We start from the raw sequence: 26,087 nt of genomic DNA, 5'->3' as shown, positions 1-26,087 counted from the left end.
GATTTTTTTCACTACAGAAAAAAGGTACACTGAAACCTTGAAAGAGTACAGGCAAACAGTAAAAATACAGGCTTCAACATAAATACTATAAGTGCCTACACTAGTGAACATTAATTTCAAATACCATTCTAAATACAGAAAGTAGACCATAAATGTGATGGACCATAGGAACAGACAAACATGTTTCCTATGTCTTTAAGTTCTCTCTATATATTTATATATCATAAATCTCTTCCAAATTCAAAATTTATGTTCAACCTGAAGACATGTGTATAGCAAAGGCAAATAAAGATGAGACATGTTCATTACAATGTGATCAAGTCAAGGCCATCACCAAGACCAGAAAAGAAATCAGCGCAAAAGAATATAAAACTTAAATAACTTTCTCCCCTAAAAACAGAAGTGTTCAAATCCACAACAAAAAGTACCTATTTAAAGTTAATGTGTTGATTTTATTTTGTACTGAGCATTATATGTCTATAAAGCAGGATATTTTTATGGCGTTCCTGCATCATAAGCCAAGCTGGGGTCAGTTCAAGACAAAAATGGCTGGCAATAGTTTCAAGTCTTTCTCCCCCCTCTTTTTAAATGTAAAAGAAATGACACCAAACTAATCTGTCAGCATAAGAGCAAGTTTTCCCTTGAGCGTCCGACTGTAAACTGGGAAAATTGAACAGTGCACGTATTTAATACCAGACATAAACCTGGTGTTCATTTATACTCGACCGGCTGTACCTCCGATTAGTGAGACAGATACAGAGACAGGCAGAGTCACAAGTGCTATCATCAGTAATGACAAGATTAACATCATGAGGACATGAGCTTTGCTGCTCAAACACAAATGTATGGATGGAAATTTTAAACTCTCAAATGTCAAATTTGATGTGGACTTTTGTTGAAGATGATTTTCAACAGGATATAGGGGTTCTTTAGAGTTTCTAAAGTAGTAAAAGTAAGCGCTATAAGGATATAACAACTGAATTGTAAAGACACCAGGTCAACCCCCCCCACCCCCCACTCTGACCCTAAACCCTTTCCCCCATCCCTAAAGAACGGTCTAGCTTAGAGCAACTACAACCCACTGTGTGGTCTTCAAGTGACTGCTGCACTGCTGCTGACAGGCCACACTACAGAGCTACACTATACAGAGCTAATACAAAACAAAACTTGAATTTTCAAGAGAAAAATTAAGAGCTTTTTGTTGGTTAAATGAGTACCTTCTAGGAATGGTACACTTGTACCAGAAATTAAACCTAAAGAAAAAGACTAAACTACCACTTTGAGCATGTAACATGCAAACATAAGGGAGAAGCAACACACATGGGCAACAGAGAAAAGGGAAATTACTGTTTCTGTTTTAGTTTGAGCCGGTTCTGTTGCTCTACTCAGTCACTGTATGACAGGTGCTTGATGCAAGAACCTGATTTTCACATGTACAAAGTGGCCTGTAATAATGTATAGCAGAAACTCCGAGCTTATAGCAAAAAGGAGGGTTAGCTAATTCAGGTAAAGGCACTCTAAGATGTCATTTCACACCATGTTGTTCATTTCATTGCAGTTTGAAGAAATATTTTATGGCGGTAGTGCCAAGCATCTCATAGGCAGCCCAATTTTATATAAAGGTATATATCTGTCAATCTTGCATTGAAAATCTTTTAAAAAGATCCTTTTAGTGTGACCCTGCTTTTTGATGTTTTGATAACTTGACACTGTCCACTATGTAAAACACAAAACTGTACATGATATGTAAAACAGTATGCACTGTATGCAGCATGGGTTCTCATAACTAACCTTTTGTAGAAGAAAACAAAAGAATCAACAGCTACACTAGTACAACCAAACCCACCAGCCAAGGACAATTTCTCTCTAAGTAGCCAAAACACACTGAGCATGCTGTCCAGTTACAAAAAATACAAAACATGTAAATTATTGCACAATAGAAAGGCTCAAAAAGTTTTGACGCAACTGTATTGCCCCAATGATGGATCATGCATTCAGCTTGTCCAGTCAGGGACGTTAACAGAGCTGTACTGTGTAACCTTGTTGTCCTGTCCCCTTACTCAGTGGCTAGTGAGCGAGGGTCACTGTTAGCCCAGAGTCACTCAGTCTTAATGTCATTAGCCAGAGGCCGGTCATTGTGCCACTTTTTCATGTGTTTCTCCAGAGTGCTGTAGACACTGAAAGGCATGTGGCAGATTTCACATTTGTACACGTCCTTACCCATTTGTCCGTGGGTTTTCATGTGGCGTGTGAGCTTCGAGCTCTGGGCACAGGCATAACTGCACAGCTCACACTTGTATGGCCGCTCCCCAGTGTGACTGCGTCTGTGCACTGTCAAGTTACTGCAGTTTTTAAACACCTTGCCACAAAACTCACAAGTGTCACTGCGCCGGCCGTCTTTCGAGCTGGGCCTACCGTTTCCACTGCCCCCGTGAGGTGTGCTGGCCCCACTGCCTGTGCCACTGCGTCCTGATGCAGCTCGTTCCCCATCCAGCTCACCAGGGGGAGTAGAGAACCGCAGGCTGCCGTTCTCTGACGAGTGCTCAGAAGAAGAGGCGAAGGGCGATTGTCTCGATTCCCCACCTGAAAAGTTGAGGAAGGGGTCTTTGAGTTGTCTTGAGGCTGCGTATCCCGCTAACCACTGGGAGTAGACATTCTCAGTGTTGGGGATGGTGGGAGTAGGCGGGTCAATGTCTTTCTCCACTTTGATGCGTTTGGACAGGGGGCTAAGGGAGCCCGGACTCACCCCTCCCAACAGTTTGCGTGAAATACTGTCAACTGTCAAAGGTGCAAGTCCGTTCACAGTCGGCGTTGTGGCTCCGTCCTCGGCCCGGTCAGACTCCATGGCTGAGTCCTCATCTGCCGGGTCCCGTGACGAGTTCCTGCGGTGGGGGTGCAGCGCGTCACTGTTCTGGTGGTGCCGCGCCCCCTCCAGTCTCAGGCTGAACCGATAGTCGTTTCTGTCGTCGTTGCCGACATGGGGTTTACTCTCCATCTCGTCTTCCAGCTCCTCTTCTTCCTCCTCCTCCTCCTCCTCCTCCTCTTCTTCCTCTTCCTCCTCTTCCTCCTCCTCTTCTTCCTCCTCTTCATCCTCTCCGTTCTCCGTCATCAGGCCGTTGTTCTCATTCTTGAACTTGGCCACCACAGACTTGAGTGCGTCTGTCGCGCTGTTCACCACGTCGCTGGTGCCTGGCTCAGGTGAGCTCGTGGCAGACAGGCCGTCCTCAGACTTGGCGTTCAGCAGAGACTTGTTCTGACAGTGCGTCTTCATGTGTCGCTTCAGTTTGCTGGCTTGAGTGCAGGCGTGGTTACACAAGTGACACTTAAACGGCTTCTCCCCGGTGTGGCTACGTCGGTGAACGATTAGGTTACTCTGGAACTTAAATGTCTTTCCGCAGAACTCACAAGATTTTGCCTTCAGCGGAGTACCTGGTTGGACAGCATTAGAGCCTGCGTTGGGGGTGGAGTGGGATCCTGAAGGAGACTGAGAAGTGGATAGAGGGGGTGTGGCTGAGAACGGGGGTTTGGACCCTGGCTGGAAAGGCTGTAGGACGCGTTGCATAGGGGTGGGTCTGTTTGGGGAGAGAGGGGGAGAGGCTCCAGCTGCATTTCCAGCCAGCTCTCGCAGGCGTCTGGAGAAGTCCATGGTCTGTGGAGGTTCAAGGGGCACAGAGTTTAGCCTCATGACTCTGTCGAACGCGCTGGGATGGTGAGGGGCCAGCGCCAGGTCGTCGGGGCTGAGATGATGTCGCGGAGGAGGGCTGAATAAAGGAGGAGTCCTGGGATAGCGGCCCTCCCGAGGTGTGGAGGCAGAGTCCCGTCCCGAACCAGAACCGGGCATCCTCAGCAGACTGTACGGACTGCCTTCCGCCAAGTGGACCGCATGCATCGGAGGTTGGGACGAGGCGCAGTCGCCCCCCATCCCGGGGGCTGTGGCCACGCGGGGTGTGAGGGGGCTTCCTGGTTCACTCTCCAGGTAGATTCTAAAACCGTGAGTGTTCTGGGCATGCTGCAGCAGGAACCAGGCACTGTTGAAGGGCTGCTTACAGGTGGTACAAGTGTAACTGCTGGGCTCATCTTTATCTGTGGAGAGAGCACACACAAGAGGAAATGTGTCATTAAATGGGAAATCAACAATGGCTACTTCTGCTACATGTTTTTCTACTTTGCTTGAACAAAACATGGGACTAAAAATGAGAAAACATCATGAGCATGAATTGAAAACAGCCAATTTGTGGAGAGGGTAAAGACTATAAATATTTCACATAATTGACTTTGAATAGCACTTGTACGCTGACCTGAGATTTGCCTCACAATGCACACCTAATCTCATTAAACACACTCATCCCTATCTCCTTGTTTACAGAATTAGAGAGGCTTGAGTGGGACAAGTATCTGATGCTGCATATTAATAGTGAATACAAATATGGGGTCATATGTTAATAAATTGTCGCAGCATTTACCACAATAAATAATTGCCATCATATAAAAGAAAAAAAGTGTCTTTGTGTGGAAACAGTATGTGGGTGTGGATGTGTGTGTGTTTTTGTATGGGAGGTTCATAAAATGCATCTCAAGCATTACTTTTCTATTTCTGATATTTCATGCTTTATGGATTTATTTAAATCCTCTCAGGTGAATAGAGAAGAAGAAGGGGAAAGCAGAAGTGAGAGATATGCAAAATACGAAGCATCCGTCACTTGCAAATGTGCTCCCTCTTTCATCTCTGGGCTTTATTATCCTTTCTTCTTTCTATTTCACTGGAGGGCATTTTTCTCAAGACATTTGTACACACTGCACCTAAACCGTAGCTGCATGCGAGGAAGCAGCGGCAGTAGACAGAGTGTTTGTGTATGCACAATGCCGACAACGCGAGATGGACAGGCTTGCATGTTTAAAGGCTGCAGTGGTTAAAAGACAAAGAGGTGAGGAGGAGAGAGAGGAGGTCTGCTGGGAGACAAAATGGAGGAGCTGCAGATGAGCTGTCGACTGTTGTGCGCTTGTCCTTTCTGCCGAGTGTCCACAGCCCCCTCCGAACAATTTTACTTAAAGACCAAAACGCGGCATAAAATGTGCACCCAATCAAACCTCTGCAAACCTTTTTCTCTTGACTGAAAAGAGTTGGAAGGGGGGGTATACTGGTAAATTATGGATCATTACAATCTGCAAAAATTACAGTTAATTGCTGCCACCTGCAAGGGGCTTTGACCCACTATGGAATTTTTCCATCATAAAAAAACCATTTGCCCATACACGTTTTTCGGTCTCTCTTTTCATAAGCACAAATAAAATGTGCCCAGTACTTTGGCTTTAGTTCAGTGTGTACAATATCATTATGTGTGTGCTTAAAGGCAAGTATCGCTCATGAACCAACAATAATCAGCCTCCTACTTCTCTTCGGTTTCATTTTCTGCCTGTTTGCACGTCCGAATCTTAACGCAACAGAACACATTTGAAAAAAAGAGCAACACAGAGATTTCTTTTTTTTTTTCATAAAAGAGAAGTGAGATACTGAGGGGGCATACAGCTGCGTCCATCAGAGAAAAGAAAGCATCGAGGGATTATGGGAGGAAAAGAAGTCGAAAGAGTGAATGAAGTGTAGCGTGAAGGAGACACTTCCTAATGACAACCTACCACAATGTTTGAAGGATGCCACTGCCACAAAACAGCACTTCAAAGCCTGCAGTCGATTCATTTTCTTACGTATCAAAAGCAGAGTGTCCGCTTCTGTGCAATCACACCCCATCTCTGGGCATTTGGCTAACTGTGCTCATGCCAAAGCAGAGGCAATAATTGTCATTCCTATCTTGACAGGGGACAGGCTGATGGGCGTCTCCAGCCTCACCAAAAGGATGCCCACTTCCACAACAATGCCAGAGAAGATAGCTAAATAAGCTCACTATTGTCTGTAATAGCTATCCTCAAAGGAATGGAGAGGCAGTTTTCAAAAGGCAAAAAAAAGGACAATCTGACAAAACGTTTGATGCTCGTGAAGATTTTTTTTTTCCCTTTTCTTGGGAAGAGCAGAGAGATGTCCGGGAGAAAGACTGATCTTCTATAAACTGGGCTGTCCTCTAATGGAATAAAGGACATCCACATGGTCCGGCATTTCTGGTCTATATTTTCTCTTTCTAAGTCTATGGTGAGTTTGAGAGCTAGGGCTAATGCTGGATCTCCAGGTCCCTTTGAAATAGGATCAGCGGAGACGAGAAGCCACAATGACAACCCGGCTGCCATTTCAGAAGGGATGACTGAAAGAAGGGACTTTGGGGGGAGAGAGAGAGATGGAGGTAGAGAAAAGAGGAGAGGACAGAGCTGATTGGGGATTCCTCTGTTGGGGAAAAAAAAAAGTATAGATGGATAATCAGAATAGAGGGGAAGACATGCAGCAGAGAATGGATCAGGAATAGGGGGTTATAAAGTCTTGTTCACAGCCATTTCAGCACATCGCGGCACAAAGCAGAGCAGGGGGAGGCTATTACAGTGGCGAACAGACAGTGATGTCGGGGAGAGAATATGATTTATGCAATGTGAACCCCCACACACACACACCTTAAAAAAAAAAATCCCTAAAACAGAAATAAACGTAAGAAAAACAGAAACATTGACACAAATATCCAAAATAGCAAGGTCATCACAAAAAAGCTAGTACAACTTGCCACAAACAATTCACAAAAGATAGACACTCTGTCTCTGAAAACTATGTAAGATACTGTTGCAAAAGTCAGTTTGATATTACAATGCAAATGACATTAGGGCAGACTATTTGAAAAACAAAGCACTACTGCAATCAAATGTTTGGGAATGTGATAGATATGTAGATGAACAAGAGACAGTGGGTGACTCAAGATTCACATCCTGGTCACTCTTATAAAAATAATAATTATGTTCTTCAAGAAGTGCCTCCCTCTAAACAACTTTCTTTGTCTAACTTTCCTACTTTGACCTCCATGGTTTGGTTTGTCCTTGACCAGCCCTGAGACCGTCCGTAAACCAGACCATCCGGGTGTGTAGCTCTCCGTGATATTGGTCATTTAGCTAATGGAGAAACGAGCTAACAGGATTAGCTCGTGGTCTTTCCAGCGCAAGAAGACAAGAGGAGGAGGAGGAGGACAGCACAAGGGGCGAAGACACCGGGGGCGCAGCATGTCACTGTCGCTGCGCAAAGTTATCAGTCGCCCCCGGCAGCCCTCGCACTACCTGAGAGGTGATTATGCTAATAGCGGGTCTTTGCCAATATTCATAAGTGTTTATAGGTGTTGGGCTGAGTGCTTTTGGAAGATGGAGGCTTGTCAATAGGACGGCTCTTAAGGATGCCTGGACCGCAACTGCAGTTAATGTGATTATGGCCCTGTTTATGTCATTAGGGTATTCACAGTCAGGCATTGGACAGGGGTGAAGGGTGAACGCAAAGGTTGGAGGAGAGGCAGGGGAAGGAGACAAGGCTGTGCTTCATGCGGATGATAATGGCGAGGGAATTATAGGAGGGACTAAGTGGCTTAAGGGTAGTGCTATTGGGGGTGCACAGTTTTGTTGAAGAAGTATGTTATTACTAATTTTCAATTGTAGCAGGCCATGCCACTGTATTGTCAAAATACAAAAAACTACCGTATATAACAGTGCATAATAATTATTCATAAGTCAGTCTCAGGATGTGGATATTTGCATCTTTCTCATCTGCTGTCCTGCCTCTCTTAGATTTTGTAAATCATGCAACCCCCATGTTTGCTCCGCTGTGTTATTCTGTCTGGGACACACACTCCCGCCTCATATACTCACGTCTTTGTGTTGGGGCAGACGGTCTGTGGTTTTGCTGAGCCACTGGCCACAGACAAAAGCCTTGTTTGACCAACACTTGTTCCTGAGACAAAGCCGGATGCAGGAAAGACAGTTTACAGCGCAGAGACCAGGAAAACCAATAGAGCATAGGCCTAAAGACCCCTGAGCGGTCGCCAGTTTCTAACATGAACCAGGGCTTATAACGCTGGCTATAGAGTGAGTCACACATTGCATTAGTAAAAGAACTTGATGGATGTTTACTGCACTAACAGCACACACTGGCAGATGTGGGTAAAGTAGTAAAAATAGTAAGTAAGTAACATACTTCCACTCACGTTAAAGCAACAGGTGAAACCCAATTAATTGCTCAAATCAGAGTTGGGGGGAAAGAACAACTAAAGTCTGATTTATGTTGAAGTAGTGAGCTAATCTAACAGACAAAGGAATACACAATACAATTAAATTTGATGTAATAGTTCCTTGGTAAAGGAGCTAAAACAATCTTGCCCATAGAGGTTTACTCAGTGGGAAGAGTGGTCCAAATAGAAGTGCTGTGGGATAAAACTATTCTTAGAAGTCAATATTCCCTTTAAAAAGTCCCTTGTACTTGAGTACATGTCCCACTACCCCTCTCTGCACACTCAGAAGAAGCACAGGCAGAGAGGTGGGGGTGCAGATCTGCTGATAAAGAATGTACGGTGGTCTTTCAGCGACTGTGCCCAGAATAAAGTACGCTTCTGGCTGTAGCTTTGTCTCTGATCGGACGTTCTCACTCCTTACATTTCCTGTCCCCTTCTCCTTCTCCTGAAAGTTGATAAGAGCAACAGTGGAATTTAGGAGTCCACCTGAACTACAGTACTGAGGAGGCATTACCCGAGGTGTAAGTGGATGCTGCATGCTCCAAACACAATAGACTAACAATACGTCTTTGTTTGATGTGACCCAGATGTGCTGGAAAACTGTACGCTTCTCCGTAAAGACCGGCACTATTGCTGAAAATGGCATTTTGTATTTAAGTGTAGTTTGTGCATCAAATTGAAGCTTATGAGGAGCTCCGATTTTCAAAACATCGTAATCATTTAATCAAACTTACTGACCACTCGACAAAGCTGAATATGTGTACAGAGAATAAATGTTATGTCAAAATGGCCATATGAAACTCCACATTACATTTCAAGTAATGCTCTGATCTGCACCTGCCAAGTGAAGTAATGACAAGCACTTTGCATTTCCCTTACAAGGGGAATGCCAATGAATCTACCAGAATCTGAGTATTTTAGCTTTTAGATTCTAAAGAAGCAGTCGCTCGATTGTTAGCCTCATTTGTGCATTGTACGTAAAGCACACAAACCACTACCATTTCAAAATTACCTTCGCTCTGTGTCTCCTGATCTGTGTAACCTTACTCCCTTTGATGTTTTCTCACATGAACTGCGTTTGAACTGGCCATCGCACTGTCCGCGCCTCTTTCCACCCCATCCTCAATTACATCATCTGGAAAACTTTGTTGTACCTGGACGCAGCTCTGTCCGGTGCCAACGCGTCTTTAGATGTAGATCATTATTTGCCCTGCGCTCATACCAGCAACAGTGGGAGTCCGCACTCTTGTTGTTTCTCATCCCGGCTAATAGTACAGTGAAGACACCTCTGGGCATCTAAGCCTAACCAGTCTAATTAAATGGGCCGATGCTTATGCTAGTATCCATAGAGATTATTTATTTAAACAGGCTCTGCTTCATGGGATCACCAGCAGCTTAATATTCAGTGAAGTGGGTATTTAATGAAGGAGTGAAATCAAAGAGACTGGAAACAGGCAGTGTCAGTTTAAGCACATGTGTCCAGGTACATACAAAGACTTTAATCAGACGAGGGTATTTTTGGACCGACGCAACATCCCAGCAGAGACTAGTGTCTTCAGAGGGAAAATGTAAAGAGTTCTGTCAAAGAGAAGCTACGTCCCACATCTCAATTAACAGTGCAAGAAAATATTTTATGAACTATTCTTGGTATACAGCGGGAGGAAAATGTGTGTGAACGCTTTGGAATTTCTCACAATGGAAAAAGGAATTCACAAGGTTATCAAGATATTTTGCAGAACATGAGGTTCACTTACTTTTTCCTCCCTGCCCTGTAATGTTTACATGTTGTGAGCAGTAAAAATATGATAACATGTAATTGTTTGGGTGGCATTAGTTAAAGCAGACACGATTTATTCATTCTTATGATTTTGATGGAGATCAGACCACATTTTATGACCAATTTAGACAGAAATGTGAGAAATTCCACTGTTAACACACATTTTCCTCCCACTCTAGACAATCACTGTTAAATGTAAGGCTGTATCTTCAATACAAATGAGCATTATCATCATTCACTTTACATTTATTGGCAAATATACTATAAGAGTCACCGATCTTTAGACAGTGGCAGATAGCAATTGTGGGATCTGTATCTATTTTTATTTTAGTTTTTGTTAAACATGCCAATAAGTGTTATTTCCAAACATAAAGAATCTAATAATCTGAAATAAAGTGGAATTGATTGAGAAGTAATATCAATATTTTTATTCCTCTAAAATAGATATATTTTTGAAAACACTGCTATGCAAAGGTTTTTTTTTTTTTTTACCCCAAGGCCTCTTATCTGTTTTTGAAAAATAACAACAATTTTGAGAGCAAAAAAAACACACAGATCAAATGGACCAAAAATAAATGCAAGTGGCACGCTGAGATTACATGAACATGCTACAATATTCAGATGCAAACAGCGGTTGTCTCTCCTTTGTGCATCATCCTTGTTTGAAGTGCGCAGACAAGATATAGCCTCGGTGAGACATGGGGCCAGCAGCCGGAGCCCCGCTATCTGTGCACAGCTCAGCTCATGACAGGCCCGCGTCCCCGCAGAAAGGATGGAGAGGGACCAGCGAGGTCGACCAACATCGCTTTTCTGCATAAATCTCCCCACAGATAGCATCAGGAGAGGAGAAACAGGGGAGAGAGGTGGGCAAGCGGCAGAGGATGATAAGGCCCCGGGGCAAGGCATTCAACACTGTCAAAACTGTTTCATCTCTGCCTATTGGATGAGTGGAGCGCGTTATGAGCCCGCATACCATTTGCCAGGACAAGATCCAGCTTCACCAGAGCAATGCGCAGCCCCCGGTCTGACCTTCCTGCTTTAAAACCCCACTCCTTGGGTTTTTACAGGCAGCCAGGGAAATGGACAAGGCAGCCTGAAAATACGGCCACGGAGATTAGATGTTTGCATTTCAATCCCTCCAGAGCGGAGCCTTTCGAAAAGATTCAGCAAAAGTCCCCCACAGTGAGTTTTAAATATGACTCTCGCTCTGCTATCTGCTGCCATTAAAACGGGATGTCCTACGCTTGCTCCAATAGACGCAGTGTGGTTGCAGAGCTCCTGGTTATTGCAAGTGTTAACTGTTTTAGTGAATTGCAGTTGAGATACATGACTGTCTTGATTAAGTACAGTACCAAGTCACATACATCATCCTCTTTCTAATTACAAGCTGAAAAGAGCCTGTGCATATTTCTATGGACTTACAGTACATACACCATCCGTCTCAACTGAACTGAACCAGTTGTACTCATTAAAGTTATCGAATGTCATTTACATTTGCTTCACAACCCCTTTTTGAGCCACCATTACCTATCATGAGAAGTCAAAACAAATATTATAGTTTTTCTTAGTTGATGTTAGCAGTTCTTAGATGATGATGTTGCTTTGGCGCAGTTTTTATGAATGATAGTTCAGTTGTCAGTCATTTTAGTGTTGCATTTTGCTAACAACAAATGCTTAATTTAACATTTCCTGCTGGTTTTACTCCCAGTTACAAAATAAAATCCAACAACACATTTACGCATTGCTTCATTGTATTGGAACATTGTCAGCAAATATGTCAAGAAAGGGTTTTTTTTCACAGTAATGGCTTCAGAGTTTTACACATACTATTAGAAACCAGTTGTGTGAGTTATACACAAACAAAATGCAGAACAATGAAACACGTTCTGAAATTATGGAAAGAGGAAAGAATCTGTTGATGGTTTTGCTTTATCATAAATGGTGTGTTATTCTTTTAAGTGGCCCAAGCTAACCTGACAACAAGTGGAAGCATCTGGATGGTGATGCACTGTGTATGTATTTTGCTGTTTGTGCCGACTTTTTTTGAGATATGTATTTATAGTTTTGGCAATATCAATTCTGATTTGAGAAATGCGGCAAATGGACGGAGAAAAAAAAAATGCACTTCCAAAATGATTGCCCAATTTCCTTGAATATACTTTTCAGAGCACCATATCAAAACCCACTCTGTGAACATTCACGGTTCATCGTTTTCTCCACAAAATTAAATAATGAAGCATTTTTCTTGTATTTGCAGTTTCATGATGCTGAATGTCAAATATCCAACACACAAAAAAGTAAACACTGAAATACCGTATACGTTGTTAGGATGATAATTGTTAGTATTTGGCCAGAAAACATACAGTAGTTAATGCCCTTTTAACCAAGTCAGGGTGTCAAGTTGCCTGAGCAAAGCAGACCAAATATTTTACATTACACCAATAGGCGAAATGTCTACAACAAGGGTTGACAGGGTGTTTCTATTCTTAGAGCTCTCACTATTACATTATTATAGGAAATTGTTTTTGTCTGTTGGGTAAGAAAACTTCGGATGACCCTCAGTGTTTGTTCCCCAACACATCCGGCGTTGCCTCCACCAGGCCCACAAGCAAGGCCCGTCGTTTAGATCACGGCGAACAAAGGCCGTTTTTAAACATGTACTTATTTTTCCACTGTGGCCCAGCACCTCCGGGTGAGAGGACCAGGGCATGTGAGCTCAGGCCAACCATAGCAGCTCGTTCTGCACTGGGGCCGCGGGGCTTTGTGGAGGGACACACAGCACTTTAAAACAGAAGGGCCAGTGTGTTGGAGTGTCCCGTGGCCCGGAGCTGTGGAGGCTGAGGGTTGAGCACGCGTCCCATCTGCCGTGTGTGACTGCGCGCAAGGCCTCGGAGTGGTTAAGGACGCATCAATAGCTGGACTCTTCGCTTCGGAAAGGGGTCAGATGTACCAGGAAAATCCATCTTCCTTAGTTAAAGATCATTACTTAGAATGGCATTTTCAAGCTAAGATCTGGCCTTTTTGGGCTTGTCCCTGCTAGGGTTGCGACCACAAATCATCTGCCTCTTAGCATGAAACGATTTAAGGTATACTTTATGGTCCCCGAAGGGAAATTCACTGTATGCATTTGACCTATCCTTCAATGCCACTGGGGCCATCTGTCAGGAGCAGTTCAGCGCTCAGGGACCCAAGTTTAGCCCAAGTTTTAATCCAGACGCCCTTCCATCCTGACCCTCCCTGCCCCTGGAACAGCTAGGAGAACAGCTACACGATATACTGTCATTGTCAACAAGAAGCCACAAAGTATCGCAATATCACTGAGCTCTTCCATCTGACTGAGATTTACATTTTCCTAGAACCCCTTTTCCTCACCCCGAGCTACACTGGCTGAGTATACTTTAAAAACGGTGCGTACAAGAAGTCCACATTTTGTACCCAGCACTTAGCCAGTAACCGTGAGACCTCTCTGGCCTTAGCTGTCCCCTTCGTTTCACCCAGCCCTTCCACTCCAAAACCCATTATTAATTCATCGAGGAAAACAGTGCTGGGACACTTTCCTACTCCAAACACTTTCCAAATCCTGATTAAAATTGCAAAATGGCCTCCTGTTCAGTCCTAATTCAACGAGAGGCGGTCCTCACGGTATCCAGTGAAACCCACAATGTTAGCTTCAGATACCAGGACGTTAAACTTAAACGAACTGCATATAAAGCGGAAAAGGTTGAATGATATTTATTTTATGGATTGCCTATTTGCAAAAACACTGGCATGTAAAGCTGAAGGGTGACCACGCGCCCAAATCTGGAGCGCTCACCAAATGAAATCACTAATTAAAAGCATGTGGTTGGACCCTTGAAACTGCAGCCGACACTAAGAGTACAACTGAAAGTGTAGGCCTGATACAGTATATTATTACTGCACAACATAAGCCTAATTCCACATGTGTATGTCAATACGTCGGGACAGTTAACTCCGTGGTACCGTAAATCCCGATGAGAATAATGTTTAACACAGCTGCCTGTTCTCAGCGCATACCCACGCTGTCACTGGCCTGTTAAAAATACTGCAGGTACACCCCTCTTAACTTATATTCCCCCCGGAGGTGTGTCAGGAACATGCATATAGGTCCCAGCAATAGCGAGCGTGATATTAATTAAGGTAAGCCAACCTGTAGGTTACTTTGTGCCCAGCTGTACAGCATAAATCAGGCTTTTAACGAGGCTAGGACCTAAGATCTCAAACCGTGCTGGAATGCTACCTGCACAGCCATGCCAAAAATCTGTCTGGGTCCAGGGCTCCTATAGATCACTATGTTTATAAGGGGGGCTATAGCCATCAACCCCGGGGATGGAAAGAGGGGGAGAGGCACAGGGAGTGCAGAGGGAGGTGGCAAAAGCAGAGCAAGTGCTATTTCTACTGGGTCACTGGGTTTGAACTAATGCATTGTGTATGTGAGGTAGCTGAGATGCTTGTGTCTTTAATTTATTATAGGCGACAGTGTACATCTTATTGTATTAATCAAAGGGGCATCGCACCAAACTCTACTTCCAAGCAAACCATGTAAAATATGGTGTAACATGGTTTCAAGGTTATTTCAACAAATTTGCGTTTTTACAATTGATGTAAGATAAACACAGATGGGAAATAGGACACAACGAGCAGAAAAACACAAAGTAAAAGGAGCATGTCCTTCATGAGAAATCTTGTGATGATGTGTAAAGCAGAGCAGTAGATGTGATGAGTGAGTTACATGAAAAGAGTGTGTGCCTTTGGTGACAGAAGGATTTATTCCAGACAGCTGCAGAACTGGACACACATGAACACTGACATAGAGCTGGAACGACTGGTTGAACCGTATCTACTGCTCAGTCCACCTCCAAGCCATCTTTTCTGCTCAAAAAGGCCCAGGACTCAGACATTCCTCAACAGGCGCTGGCCTGTCCTTATTCCAATGGAGCACCGGGAGCTTTGCAATTCAATAGCAGTGTGTCTGGACAGCTTAGCCGCTAAGTAGCAGCGTGAAGTGTGAAAATGTGGATTAATGACTTATTAAGGAAAGCTGGAGCCAGATCTCTGCAGCATCACCTGAGGTTTATGAGCCAGATGTTTGTGCATTTCAGACAACTAAACAGACTATAAACATTTTACACAAGGAAACACTGGCGTTTTCTCATTAAAATGTCCTATATATAAAAGTAGCTCTATATGCTGATGCTACCTGAGGTCATGTTTGATATACAGTCTGCACGGTACAGAACATGTGCCCTTTTAAGTCGCATGTCTCTTATAGAGTGACAGTCCTGACAGGAATGTAGCTCCACTCCCCGCCAACTCGGACTCAGGTTCTCAGAGCGCTCTGTCGTTCGGAGAGAGGCTGACACTGAGGTCGCCAGGCCGTCGAACCCAGCGGCTGCTTGTCTTGCATTCCCAGAAGTGAACTTTGGGTTTGCACAAGGTCAAACTGTAAAGCCCCTATAGGATCATTCCATACATGTCCAGCTGATATGCCCTGGAGACTGTCCCAGGGGGGAAAGTGCCTGGGAGCACTTTAGACGGCCCGGCGACTATCTCCTGTACCTTTGACTCCAGCGCATAAAGACATAAAAAGATATGTTTGCTCTTAAAACACATGGCCTTTATTGCTCTCGTCCGGTTTCATCACCTTTGCAGCAGCCGCTGATGAAAAGAGGAATTAAGGGCAGGGAGAGAACAAGGATATTATCTGGAGGGGAAGTGCAGTAGGAGCCTGTCAAGAACGGTGTAAAAGCTTTGGAGAGGAGAAGAAGAGGAAAACAAAAGCGCATTGGACAGCCTCACACTGCAGCGGCCCGTTCTACATTACATTAGAGGCAGCTGCTGCTTTGTGTGGTTTTATGGCCCAGGCCCAAGAAAAAGCTGCTAAAATTTCACTTAATCTGCAGCAGAAACTCAAGTGTCTGTCAGCCACTCAAACAAAGGGCCTAAAAGCCCTCTCTCGGATAACTAAGTAAAACATCTCTAATAATATCTCTCTCACCGTGGCCGTACAAGCAGACATTTTGGACGCTGCGGTCCACTATGAGATCCACCCTCCCTCTCCTGCTCCTCCTGTTCATCCTTCCAAGTCATTAGCTTATGGTAATCACTAAAACTATGAAGAGTGACCTGCATTTTCATTTAGCATGCCAGAGTACTTTAACACCAGATGACAACACAGCTGCTGCCATTATTTTATTAATAGCATCCAGTCTGAATTTTAGACTAATAACACATGTCCATAATTGCCCACATGTGCCTAAGTGTGACATTAGATAAAGTTCTGCATTTTGATCACATTCAAATATTCTTATTCTCCTCTCTTTGCTCATCTGTGTCAATGTAGCATCCGATAAACTCCTCCTCCTGCATAGCCCCGCTGTGCACAGACAGGAAAATGAGACGGAGCAACACAACTATTTTGACACTCTCTATATGTGAACGCTTGAATGCATTTTACATGACAGGCATTTAGTTTGCACTTACGAGAATAATACAGTGATTTGAACAATGATCAAGATGGAATGATAGGGTATTGAAGTTTACTGTCCTCTCAAAATAACTTACTACAAAAAACTGCATGGCAAAAGTCAATCTGCACGGTCCCACATTGAATAACAGTCACTCCACACAGTTGGTAAGACACGAGTGGGTTTCCCTTCATTGACCGTCAGTCACACATGTTTTGTTTCATTACAGATTCTTCTTCAAAATTAACCTATTTTTGAAAACAAGTGACGAGAAGAAACAGCAAATCCGGGGCTAATGAAGACATGGCTAACTGTGTTGGTGGGTGGAGGGGGGCAGGCGGGCCAGGGCAAATTAACCTTTTTAATTGGAGAGTAGTAGCCCTCTTTGGACCTTGCAGTTGGATCCAGAGTGCTGACAGATGATGAGAAGGAAATGGCAGGCCCATTACAGGCAATCTGGCTGAAGCTGTTGGCAGAGAGCTGCAGAATCAGAGCCTGGGGAGCACGGGCCACGTCCAGCCCGAGAAAGAGCTGCCAGATCTGGGCACACACTGGCACAGGAGGCAGGGCCCACCTCAATAAAGGTATAAATGAGGAATGGTTATCTTGGCTCTTTGAACTGTGGGGTAAAGATCAGACACAGCGGCTCTCTAGCACGATTATAAAGAGGTTTGAAAAGAGCTAACCGGTTCTGCAGGTGTGAAAGTGAGACCATATACAGTACAGCATATGCACTTCTAATTTGGCTCAGTACTCTATGTCACTGGTGTGGGGAAGAGATAGGTCCTCGACAGTTGCAACAGCTCTGTTTACGTCTGCTATAGAAGGATAACAAACATCAAGGTCACAAAGTGTGTCCAACAGATAGATTCAGCCTTAGGAGACACTGGGATTTAGACAGCACTAAAGACAAAAAGCTATGAACCATACAGCCATACCTTTAGCATGAATGTGAATAAGCACCAGACAATCTGACACGAAAGTGCCGTACGTAGTGAACACACTTGTATTCTCTGCTAGAATAAGCCTTTTTCTGTATTAACACAGAAAAAAAAATGCTATTGTTTCCCTTTGGTAATCTGGAACTTTTTTTGCACTCATACCCTGTAATATGGAAACTCTGTTGGTCAATATAGTAGATTGCTTACATTCCCTCTGTATGTGTCCATAAATGCACATACAGGCAGACAGTGGTGGTCAAAGTGCGGGATTTTATTACTTGAGGAAAAGTACAAATACTTCTGGTCAAATATTAGCCCAAATATTACTCAAATACAAGTTGCCCAGTCAAAGTTTTACTTCAGTGAAAGTACTGAAGCTTTGCTACAGAAAATTCGACTCCTTCTTCCTTGTTGTGAGTCAGTGCATGAGTTGTAGATCTGTACAGCACTACCTACTTTTGTGGCTTTTGTATCAGCAGACTTTTAAATAGCAACAAACTATTGCTCTAATTTTAAAGTTCATACTTTGAAGCCATTTAAGAAATGTTGTGGAGTAAAAAGTACTATATCTATCTTTCAAATGTAGTAGTGTAACAGTAATAAGTTCTCACCAAAAGTAAAACACACTCTGCCTCAGTACAGTTCTTAAGTAAATTTACTTCGTTACTGACCACCTCTGCATACAGACTAGACACATGTCCGGAGAGAGCAGACTACCATCTGGGAGCAGTGGCCGGCTTTGTCTCGGGGGGTGAAAGCACAAGTGCGACCCCCTCTTCGACACGCACACACAGGCAGAGAAACCACGCACGGGCCCTCGCATCGGCCCCCGTCTCCCTCCCCTCCAACTGCTCTAAGTGTGAGAGCTCTTCTCATACAATCTGCACATATACATATGCAAATGTGCAGGGGGCATTATAAAACCGGCATCATCACACATACACACACACAGCAGTATATTTTACTGGCGTTAGCGCCAAAGTAGCCACACAGGGTTCTGGAAAAGAAAACATGCTTCTGAGAAATAGAGCAAGAGCTAGAGGGCTGGAAGAAAAGACCAAAGAAGTGGGAAGATGAAAAGAAGAACCTTCTTTATAAATAACAAATTAATGTGAGCATGTGTGAAATACATGCAAAGCAAATGCAAATGGGATTGCATGCATTTACATGGGCCCACATATAAACACATGCACACAGACACGCACAGATTCATTATCCATGTTTGCCCCCCAGCAGCATGTGATAAACCAGAGAAGAGCCCCATATCAATCAGCAGACACTACTGACACAAGATGATCCAGTAGTGTCTGAAGCACAACTTCACACAGAGCAGGAGGTCCAGACAGGGTCCTGTGATGACAGCCGCAGACCCATTTCTATTCAGTCGACTATAATGATACGTGTCACGGAGGCGCATTCATCACTATCATGAGGTGTACTATATTTGATAGATAGGTTCAAAATCCTATGCAATAGAGTAATAGAGCTATAATGACTAAATGATGCAAATTATTATATACTTTTTTCTCTTATCTATGCCATGTTAAATGTAAGTGAAATAATACAATAAACTCTATATCAGCAACACACATTGGGGAATTTCTATTTCAATAATGCACTAATTTTCCAAACTTCAGATAAATATTTTATAATCTCACTGTACGAATAAGTATATAAGTAAAGTAATGGGTAAATAATGAAAAACAGCATATCAAACTACATTAAGATATAAAATTGAATGGCTTCAGTTCTCACACTTCTTAATTTCGCGCCTGCAGTGAGTCGCCAGGTATTGTGCGAGCGCAAACAAAGTTGTTCACCTGCACTCTAAGCCTGATGGATTCGCTGAATTATTCACCATTTCTGCATAACCTGCGATCAATATTTAGACACACTATTCCCATTTCTGCCATTCTATATGCAATGACCTATGTATGAAGCCGACACCTTTTCAGCGCCACACAATACACCCGTCCATTATGTGCATCCTCCAGATCAAATTCTCCCCTGCCCACTTTTCACAACTCTCATGTTTGTCGCAATGTTTTCAGCACACAATAGCGAGCGCACTGTTGAGCTCATGTTGCCCCATCAAGGACGGGGCAACACGCAACTTCGATTTCCCGCCCTGTTTATGACCGGATCCTTTCGTCTTTCACCCCGTTCCCACGCTCCCTCGCTTCTCCTCTCTCTCCTCTGTATTGTCCCGCGCGCCCTACAGGTGAGAGGTGCACTGTGTTGTCTTGTCTTTAACAGCGGACTGAACGGCAGAGAGAGGGGAAAGGAGAAAGAGCCGGTCCACGTGGCTCGCCTCTACACCCGCCAGGCTAACCACTCTGAACTCATTCTGACACAGGTGAACGGGAGCTGTGTCCTCCGTTGCCTCTGGACAGAATGCGAGATGGTGGCGTTTGGTCCACAGCGGGCAGGTATCAGAGGTGTGTGTGTGTGTGACTCTCTCCCCAGACCTTTGAGGCCTGGACCATTGCCAAGTTCATCTGTTAATGGACAGCTCCAAGAGGCGAGCCCTTCCCCCCTCGCCGCTGCCTCTGTTGTGTGTGTCTCAAACAGCCGCGCCTGCTCACGACCCCCCCTTAACCTCCCCAACCCCCAGCCAGGCCTGCCCAGATACAGACCCTCGCCTTCCCCTTCGCCTGAAAGCTATATCATTCCCTTTCTCCCTCCTCCACCCCCCCATCCTGCCCAGTGCCCCCTTACACTGTGTGCGTCTCCTATTCAAGATAAACACAGTGCTTCAAGTTCAGGGGACACCCAGGGACCCTTTAACAAAGCCATCTATCATGCTGTCTGTCCACCACTCCTCTGGCCATAGCGGTCCATGCTGCTGCTGCTGCTGCTACGGGCAATGTGTCTCCCTCCCTCCACACACACATACTAGCCTTTCCCTTCACTAACTTCAGGGTTCAGGTTCAAACTTGGGCAGAGGCAATTTCCCCATTGTGTCTGCGAGACCGGAGTAAACACAGGTACCGAGTGCGTCTAATAAACGTCTTTGGAAAACCCACGACTCGAGAGCACTCGCTGTGGTTTGGACACCAGGACTCTGCTGACCCCTTGCTGTCCCCTAAAGTCACACTACAGGATGATTAACCAAACTGTCAACAGCTGAATTGTCCGGGGATAACAGACTGACAGTAGGACCAGGAAATGAGGGTAAACACAAGAGTTTAGGAGTGATATATTATGACTAAGGGAGACACAAGAAACAAAAGGTCCTGCAGTGTTTCTGAACTAATGTTTCACATCATATACGGTATAGGAAGTGATACAATGACAGAATCCTCTGGTGGGAAAATTTACTGTATTAAAATAGGATGTTGAAAACATTTATAGAACATATACCTGATATTTTTTTATCACCAACAATGAAATAGGAAGCCACTAAATGAAAATATTAGTTCTTATTTAAATTCATTTCCATCTTTCCAAAAATATCTGTTGCATCTGTTATCTGTTAATTGCCACATTTCACAACTGGCAGGGGCACTTTTCATGGTCACTTTCACAGAAATACTAGAAAACTAGCCTGCAAGTTCCTGAAATCAATACTTTATATTTGGATACACAGTGTTTACCATACTGAAGGGGGACAAAACTAATTTTGTTCTATTACAAAGTTCAAAAGCTGAGATATGCAGGAATTCCATAAATCCCAAGTGTAAGCTTAAATGTAGCCTTTGTCTGAGAAAACAAAAGCTGCCAAATAAAACCTAATTTACATTTTGTTGGCATCTGAACTTAAAAGTTATATTTTAAAGGTTCTTTACGGGGAAGAGAAAAATGTCATAAAGTGGACTTCAGACTATGGTTCCAGGACAGACTTTCTAAATCACTGAGGACATCACGAATGGTACCTAAAGACCCAGCAGCATTCGCAAAAATCTCAATTTGGCCAAAAAGTGAGGCAAGGGGGCTGGCAATATGAATGAAAAATATGAAGTACTTTAAATCACTATGAAATTGGTAAATCCAACCATGTGATGAAGAATGACTGAACATAATGTACAAACAGCTCTAAAACAGTGGCGAGAGCTAAGTCGGCTGTAGGGTAGGGGCAGGGACAGTCACGCTATGGTCACACAAACACCATTTTTCCTCCATCGCCCTCCTCTTTTGGCTTGTCCTTATGCCTCTATTTGACACAGCCTCAGCAGCGGCAACACAGTGAGCAGCACCAAAAGCCCAGCAGCTGTCCTCTGCAGCCACTGAGGGAGAGGGGGGAATGGCCTGCCGGTTTTAGCCCGCTAAATTATCCATTAGATGTTATCAAGTTGTAGCAGGGCGATGCCATTCTGCTAGGAGCTATCAATCTTTCATAAGTCCCAAGCATACGGGCGCACATCGGGATGCTCTGGCAAGAACCTCCACATCACTCCTAGCACTTCCGAGCCGCAGCCAACACAGACCGAGGCACGCAAACTTAGACATGTCCACACAGTCAAGTGGACAGTCAACAGATATACATGTACATGGCAGGTACACACTACTGCACTCAGCCATATACCACTGGCTCAGGAAGTCATCACCAGTAGAACTTCCCTTTTTAGATACCCTTCAACCTTCTTCCAAAGCAAATCATTCGGAGGCCCGCAAGCTGATTTTGGTGTTTTTCTAGCCCTTGTGTTTTTCTTGTCTTCATCGCCGCCTCGCTCGCTTTACTCGGCCTGGCAGGCAGCAGGGGCAGACATGTTCCGAATGCACTCCGGTAATGGGCTAATCAAAAATGCAAAACAATTGGCAATTACCGCGCGAGGCCCTAATGGTCATTAGAATTTACAACAAGGTAATGAACTGCGAGTCAGCTCAGTGCATGCATATTCATAAAGCAATCAGGCCTTTGAAGATTAAAGAAGCGCTTCAAATTTAAATGAGGGCGCCAGCATGTTATCAGTGAGATTCAGCCTGCAAAAGTAAAGGGTGCCTGGGACAGGAGTGTGCATTTTATGAGCATACGTGTGTTGGTGAATGTGTGTGAGTGAGTGAGAGGGGGGGGGTAGGGTCAGTTTGGTGCGGGAGGTTTAAGTATGTGTGTGTTTATGCATGAATGCTCAGGCGATTGTGTTGTGTTGTGCGCCGCTCTTGGCTTGTGCCTGCATGCTTTCCGTGTAAGAATGAAAGCAAAGAACTGTACACTGCTTCGCCTCGCGTTGCCTCAAGTGATTCTAATAACCAATTTAAGACACTCTTAAAAAATGAATGAACAAGCCTATCTCGTGATCATCATTTAAGCGATGCGGGATTTAAATGTGAGATCAAATGTACAGTTAAGCTATTAGGCGGCAACGAGCTCTTAAACACAAAGCCCCCGAGGATTACACCGACTTATTAGTATACATTTATAAAGAAGTGCGGTGTAAGTAAGCTATCTCACGCGTTCACAACATGGAGCTGCGAGTTTTCACGAGTGTAACGTCAGACACTGGGGGCCCGGCTGCGAGTCTCTCTTTCTATCTCCCCCGGTGCAGTGATAAGGCTGGCGAGACGCAGCTGTAGACGACCACCCACCCACACTGCGTGCACGTATATGCATGCACTATCGCACACACCCACAAGACGCCCATCCAGTCACAGGACCGGCCCAGCGCGGAGGGCTGCGGCAGGGCAGATAGGACGCAGGAGGACGACACAGACTGATAGCCAGAGCCGTGGCTTGTCTCTGCGGCTCTCCCATGGCCTCAGCGCTATCACTGAGACAAAGCAAAAGTCCTACAGCAGTGAAGAGTACAGAACGCACTGTACAATAGTCACAATACTGAGGTACAGGGTGAAGTGACATCTGTGTACTGATAAAAGCTTATATAAAAATAAAATATTACAGGTGATAAACATGGGAATTTAAACCCTTCAGCTGTGGGAACTGGCTTATATGATTTATATCATTTTATTAATGTTTTAAACTTCTTAAATGCAATGTAATACATCATTACAGCCACCAGAATGTCTTCTAAGCAGCACTGTGAAACATCTTATGAGCTCTTTTGTAACCAGACAAACAATTCTTCTGCTTCTTCTGCTGTACTTTTTGTTCATTTATGAAAATCTCATCCACAAACTAAGGCGTACTGCAGTCTATCTTGACATGTTTCTTGACTATAGGACGTTAAACATGTGCCAGTCTGAAATTAAGACTTTGTGAAAGAACTTCGTTTCCCACTAACCAGCCATACGACAGCTTTGTGAGTCACATAAACTTCTTCAGTGCTTTCTGTTTCCTACTTTCTAAACTACAGCTGTGTCAGAGAGACTTTTTTTTTTTCCTTTCCTGTTTCTTCCTTTTTCTGTCTAAAAATAAAGTCATTAACCTGCAGGTGGTGGAGCCGGCGCTGGCGTGACAGGCCCCGCCGCTGTCAGATGACCTACTGCCCCTGTGATGTGACTGGCTGCCACACTATTGACAAGACGACAGCACGGACACGCTTAGCCACGAGGATACTTTTTCATCCCCGCGCCACGCCACTGTGGACAAACAAGCTTGTTTCTGTTTGGGCAGCCTCATTTGACAGTACGGATTGAAAAGGCCCTGGGAGTGCGTGTGTTATGTGTGCGTCTCGCACTCGCTATAGCAAACTGTGAGGGAGTGAGAATGAGCTTGAGTGGATGTAGGGAGGCTTTTAAGACGTGTAGACATCCTAATGTGGCCAAAAAGTAAGAGTTTTTCCCAAGTCCCGAGAGATCGCTACTGCAGCTTAGAGGGAGAGTGCATAAGCAACGGGGATAGGGAGAGGCGGGGAGGGAGGCAAAACGCGGATCATATGTTCCTGACAGATTTCATCAACCCGCGGCCGGTGACGAGGCCTCTACCGCAGCGCAACAGACAAACAAAGCAAACGGCAATGGGCCATCACTGTCTGTGCATTTGAGGGGCATGCAAAGAGCAGGTGTGCCTGTGTACACTTGTGGGTAGGGTTAAGTGGGCGGACACTGTATTGCGTTTTGTTGTGTGTGTGTGTGTGTGTGTGTGCCATGTTGTGTGTGAGAGTGTGTGTTTGCATACTTGGGACTAGCCTCCACCTGAATGGCCTGAGGCGGTGGTACCAAGGGCTGTTAGAAGACAAACAGAGACACAGGAAGCACAAGCAGGAGCCCCGAGGACAGCTCACACACACCGCTGCATACCTGCCCTTAAGTGCACGTTGTCTGTCAAAGACACAGACGGGGAGGAAAGAGTGGACCAGGGGATCGTTGAGCCAAAAACCTGTTTCCTAATAGACAGAAATATTTTTGACATTAACCCAGGTAACGTAGAGGGAGGACTGGTAAGCATGACCAAGATGACCACAGCAAAACATCTTTCTCCTAGCATGCAGTGTTACAATCATTATGGACATGTTTCAAAACAGATGACTTTCCTGTGATACAACCTTCTCCTTTTATCTTTGCTTGGGGCCAGCACAAACTGAGACTTGATGTGTGGGAATAAAGTACACAAGCTCGTAACCTCCTGTGGGAAAACGATACTTGACAAGGCAACTTATCAACCATCAACATTTGGTAAATATTTCAAACATGTCTGCCAGTCCCTGTGTTTTCCATGAGTTTAGCTATAACATGAAATGCTTTTAGTCCACAATTTCTTCCTGTTGCTAAAAGCCAGACGTAACCCTCCACCTCGCTATAACTTCTGCTTCCTAAATCCACAAAACCTCACTTAAGGGGCTCAAATGCTTCGTACCTGCTTACACACAAAAACACATCCACGCTCAGAATGTGTTTCCCTCCGGGCCCGGTGCTCCGTGCCAAGTCTGGCCTGGCATGGTCCACAGAGGGGTGTCCTGAGGCGAGGCCTGCCAAGTCAAAGACCCTTTCATGTTCAGCCTGTAAGCCCAGGGTAGTAAAGCTTTAACAAACAGCCCGGTACACACACACTTCTCTCTGTGTCTAAAACGCACACACACACCGCGGCAATAAACAGTTTAAGTGCTCCAAACCTCTTTGCATTTTCACATGTACGTCAGTGATGTAAATAGTGAATACCCAAATGCAGCCAGAGCCATTAACGCTCCATTCAGCGAGATGGAAAAGTTGGACCAAGCCCTACGGACAGCTGACTTTTGGAGGCGTTTTCAGTTTTATCTTCTAAAAAACAAAAAAATTCTCAAAATCCTCCATCCTCTTTCTCGCAAAGCAGCAGGCCCAAAATAGGACTGATTTTCATCGAAGTCCAGAGCAACTGTTGGATCAAATTAGCATCATTCTTAGTGGACAATGGGGTGCTTATGTAGAAAATATTAGCCGGTGTCCAATAATTGCAATAGCAAGCATCTGCGGCTTTTCAGCATCAATTAAAGTGATCACACAAACAAAAGGCGCGCACTGCGGAGAACTTGTGCGCTGTGGCCCATATGCCTGAACTCACACTGGTCATAGAAAGAAAAAAAAAGAAAAAAAACATATCAACACCACCACAGAACCTACCTCAGCCCCCTCCACTCACTGGCCACACACTGCCCAGCCCCCCAGCTCAACACATATCCACCGTGTATATACTTATGAAAGAGCGGGGGGAGAGGGGGGGAGTGAAGGGGGGGGGGCTGGTTCGGAGAAAGGTGGCACGATGCCAATACGGAGCCTGCTTAAATACCTTTGTCTCCACATAAACAGGGGCGAACAGGAGAGGCAAGTCGCAACAAGAGGACGAAAGGAAATATTCTTCCAGTGTCCAAGCGTTGAGGAGGGAAACAAGCAAAGGTGGTCGGCGTAATGAACTCAGTATTGATTGGGAAGC

General features: G+C 44.6%; 1 protein-coding gene across 1 annotated transcript in view; it reads right to left on the bottom strand.

The window, feature by feature from the left end:
* Positions 1 to 1,027: 1,027 nt before the first annotated feature.
* LOC306960372 (B-cell lymphoma/leukemia 11A-like) overlaps positions 1,028 to 26,087 on the bottom strand; it is a 30,588-nt gene continuing 5,528 nt past the window's right edge. The window contains exon 3 of the mRNA XM_079552801.1: positions 1,028 to 4,083. Coding sequence (XP_079408927.1) covers positions 2,099 to 4,083 — 1,985 coding nt within the window. The 3' untranslated portion in view covers positions 1,028 to 2,098. The remainder of the gene's footprint in view (positions 4,084 to 26,087) is intronic.

The sequence above is a fragment of the Gobius niger genome (assembly GCF_951799975.1).
Source record: "Gobius niger genome assembly, chromosome: 3".
Classification (NCBI taxonomy): domain Eukaryota; kingdom Metazoa; phylum Chordata; class Actinopteri; order Gobiiformes; family Gobiidae; genus Gobius; species Gobius niger.
This window is presented reverse-complemented; position numbering and strand designations above follow the sequence as displayed.